The sequence below is a fragment of the Rhinopithecus bieti genome, unplaced genomic scaffold (assembly GCF_001698545.2).
Source record: "Rhinopithecus bieti isolate Rb0 unplaced genomic scaffold, ASM169854v2 scaffold_44745, whole genome shotgun sequence".
In the NCBI taxonomy this organism is placed as follows: domain Eukaryota; kingdom Metazoa; phylum Chordata; class Mammalia; order Primates; family Cercopithecidae; genus Rhinopithecus; species Rhinopithecus bieti.
In genome coordinates, this window is record NW_016818280.1 from 1282405 (window position 1) to 1286426 (window position 4022).

The 4022-nt window shown below is 56.5% G+C and overlaps 1 protein-coding gene across 1 annotated transcript in view; it reads left to right on the top strand.

The window, feature by feature from the left end:
- Positions 1 to 4022, top strand: part of LOC108518383 (integral membrane protein DGCR2/IDD) — an 89098-nt gene that overhangs the window by 65462 nt on the left and 19614 nt on the right. The window contains 1 exon segment of the mRNA XM_017856668.1: positions 2503 to 2679. Within this exon segment, the coding sequence (XP_017712157.1) occupies positions 2503 to 2679 (177 nt within the window).

Here is a 4022-nt window from a genome sequence, read left to right on the forward strand (position 1 = left end):
GGGGGGGGGGGGGGGGGCACCTGGAAACTTGCTGCCACCCTGTCGAGGTGAGGACTGGATCTGCTGGGGTGGCAGGGGTTGAGGAGAAGTGTCTTGGAGGGAGGCTTGGGAGGAGGGCTTTGCGCGAGGAACTGCTCCTAGTCACTCTGGTAGCCAGGGCGGCTCTGCTCACAGGGCCTTTCTCCAGGATGAGGGTCCTTCAGGAAGAGTGGGATGTTTGAGGTAAGGGGATGTTCCAGGAGGAAGTGGGAAGCCCTGGAGAAAAATCTGCAGAACTCATCCCCAGTGCAGTATAGGGAAACCTCCTGGCTCCTCTCACACCTTTGGAATACGTCCAGGATCTCATCACCTGGCACCAGTCTTGCAGCCCCCACCTGGACCTGACACCCAATCATCCCTCACCTGATTGTGCTATCTGGTCTCCTGGCCCCAGCCCCACCGTTCCTCATATAGCTGCCGGGGGTCCTTTCACCTCTGCTCCCTTGTTCACAGCTCTCGTTTCTCATAGAAATCACAGTTCCATCAAAGCCAGCAGTCCCTTCCCTCACTACCCTCATCACCTACCACTCCCCAGCCTCTTCTCCAGCCCCACAGGCTGCCTCATTCATGGCTGTCACTGTGAGCCCTTCCAGGGATGCTCCAAAGACGAGCACCTGCCCGCTCTGCAAGGCTGCACCTCGGGTAGGCATGCAGTCCCCACATGACCAGCCCCCAGTCAGCACCTGGATGCAGAGCCACCAGCAGCTTCCCTGGGCTGGGTACCCATGCAGCTCACTGCCAGGAGGGAGCACTGTGTGGCTTACTGGGCCTTGGCCTGGAGTCCCACATGAACCCTGTTTTGCTGGTTGCCTGACCCCACTGTCTGACTTGGCTGTGCCCCAGTCCAGGCAGCTTTTGGGGGCAGATGCTGGGTCCCAGGACTCTGCCCGGAGAGGTCATTTGTGGCCTTGGTCTCAGTCTGCCATCATGTACTGTAGTTGTGGTCAGGAGCTCTGGGCTGGCAACTAGCTTCAGTACCAAAGATTTTTTGTTCGTTAAAGATTGGAAGGAACCCGTTTGGTTTTCATCCCATGGGACAAGAAGGCAACTAGTGAAGAAAACAGTGTTTAAAAGGGGAGGGGCTCTATTTAGGTGAGAGGGCATCTGTGGGAGATGAGGAGGGTGTGCAGGGGCTCGGGGGCCTGGAGAAAAGTGGGGTGGTGCACAGCGTGATGGTGGTGGCACCCACTGTCAGCAGTGGAGACGAGCGCTTCAGTTGGTATGGGGAGGTAACTCCAGACAGTGGGCCTCTTTCCTCCCCTGCTGTGGGTCTGATACATGCCGATGAGGCAGGCAAGATGCTAGGCCTGTGTGTCTCTGGGAAGGGGGTGCAGCTGTTGCTGTGACTGCCTGCTGGCCGGGCACAGGTCTTTCAGGTCTCAGAGCTTCCTGAGAGCTGTCCTGCCCATGGCAGGGCACCGTTTGTCCGTCCACAGGCCCACAGCATAGGCCTGCTTCCAGACTCACTGGCTCTTTTGAGGCAGAGCCCCATGTTTCATGCTGGGTGTAAATGGAGCTCCAGAAGACGCAGGTGAGCATGCTGGAGGCTTATGAAGGGGTGAGCTGCACTGCTCTCTTAGGAGGGGAGAGTGCCAGGTGTGCCTTCATTATTCTGCTTCTTGGAATGGTTGCTTTGTGTTTCCAGTGATCGTGGCTGGGTAAGCCTCAAGGAATCTTGGCGGCCCAGACTGGAAGGGCCATGCGGGGGGAGAGTGGGGCCTAGGGCTGGCTGTGCCATACCCTGGGTGTGGCCAGAGCCCACCTGGAACCTTGCAGAAGAGAGGCTTGGAGGTTAGCAGTCCCCAACCCTCACGCTGTCTGTGGCAAGGGTACATGGTTTCTGACTGCTTTGTGCCTGGCTTCAACAGGCAGGAGCTGAGTGGTGACAGTTTCCCTTGAGCTGAGAGAGGTCCCTGGGAACCAGTGCTCCCTAAGTGCTGCCTGTAGCCAGCTGGTGGTAGTGCCGGCCAGTGCCGATGCTGCCTGACGGTGCCTTCCTCATGGGTGCTGGGTGGACTTTGTGACTCCTCTGTTTATGACTGAGTGTTCTGTCCTAAGGGAGAACTTTCCTGCCTTTTTCGCCTGCCCATTCCCGTTTGCATTTTAATCCAGTGTGCTACAGTCCATTACTTTGTTATTCATGCTGTTGCTCTAACTTTAAATGCCGTCCACTAACCCTGATCCAGCACCCTCTTTTGGTGCTCAGGCTGGCACTGCTACCCAGGGTTTGTGGCCTGTGTACTTGCAGGCCCCACAGAGTGGCTCCTGCCAGGCCCAGCACCTGGGGTGACTCCCAGGAGGTTGGGGAGTCCTGAATGAGCACCTGGCCACAGTGACCACCAGCACTTGGTGGCCCAGGCCCTGTGGTTGATGATCCTGTCTGACGCCATGGTCCCCTTGAGGACTGCACAACTTGTCCTCTGACGTGATGTTGTCCAACTCCACCTTTTGTCTCCCCAACAGGCTCTTCAGAGGTGTTCCTGCCCCCAGACCCCATCTTTGCCTCGGCCATGTCTGAGAATGACAACGTGTTCTGTGCCCAGCTTCAGTGCTTCCATTTCCCCACCCTGCGGCACCACGACCTCCACAGCTGGCACGCCGAGAGCTGCTACGAGAAGTCTTCATTTCTGTGTAAAAGAAGTAAGCCCCCTTGAGCTGGCATTCTTGGGGATGTCTGGGCCCTTGAGTCACTTTGTTGGACCCTGAGTTCAAGGTTTCTGAGGCAGAACCTGATTTGCTGTGTTGCGGTGGGCGCCCCTCACCAGCCAAGGTTTCTGGGGCAGAACCTGATTGCCGTGTTGCGGTGGGTGGCCCTCACCAGCTCACACCTTGTTCTTGGGGCCCGTCTGCAGCTCTGTGACCAGGGCAGCTGGTCAGCGTCTTAGAGTCCACTGTTCTCTTTCCCAGGGAAGAGACAGTCATCCCCGTCCTCCCTGCCGCAGTGTTGTTAAGAGAGTAGATGGGGATGAGGACCCAAGGACTTGGCGTCTCTGGAGCATCTGAGTCCATCGGTCACCTCCCCACCCCCGCTTCTGCCATCCTTCTCTCTGCTTCTCAGTTTACCTTGCCAGTCTATGGTGTGTTTCTTTTTTTTATTTTATTTTATTTTATTAAAGCCAGCTAACTCTACTGCTTTTGGGGGGCAGGGGCCTCAGGAGCTCTTGGTGGGACAGGTCCCCTTCCTCTTCATCAAAGGCTTCTGGCTTCACGGGATGGCGCTGGCCCTGGAATGACAGCTGTGTGCAGGTTGAGGAGAGGCTTTGTTCTTGTGGATCATGTGTCTGATGTTGCCGAGCGTGGTGCAGGCGTTCTTGTTGACAGTGGTCCTCTTTTTTGTTTTTGAGACAGAGTCTCGCTCTGTTGCCCAGGCTGGAGTGCAGTGGCATGATCTCGGCTTACTGCAAGGTCCACCTCCCAGGTTGAAGCAATTCTCCTGCTTCAACTTCCCCAGTAGCTGGGACTACAGGCGCCTGCCACCACATCCGGCTCATTTTTTGTATTTTTTGTAGAGACGGGGTTTCACCGTGTTAGCCAGGATGGTCTCGATCTCCTGACCTCGTGATCCACCCACCTCAACCTCCCGAAGTGCTGGGATTATAGGCGTGAGCCACCGTGCCTGGCCTGAAACTCTTTTTTTTCTTTTTTTTTTTTTTGAGACGAAGTCTCGCTCTGTCGCCCAGGCTGGAGTGCAGTGGCCGGATCTCAGCTCACTGCAAGCTCCGCCTCCCAGGTTTACGCCATTCTCCTGCCTCAGCCTCCCGAGTAGCTGGGACTACAGGCGCCCGCCACCTCGCCCAGCTAGTTTTTTGTATTTTTTAGTAGAGACGGGGTTTCACCGTGTTAGCCAGGATGGTCTCGATCTCCTGACCTCGTGATCTGCCCATCTCGGCCTCCCAAAGTTGAAACTCTTTTAAGAAGTGAGGTTGGGGCTGGGCGCAGTGGCTCACGCCTGTAATCCCAGCACTTTGGGAGGCTGAGGCGGG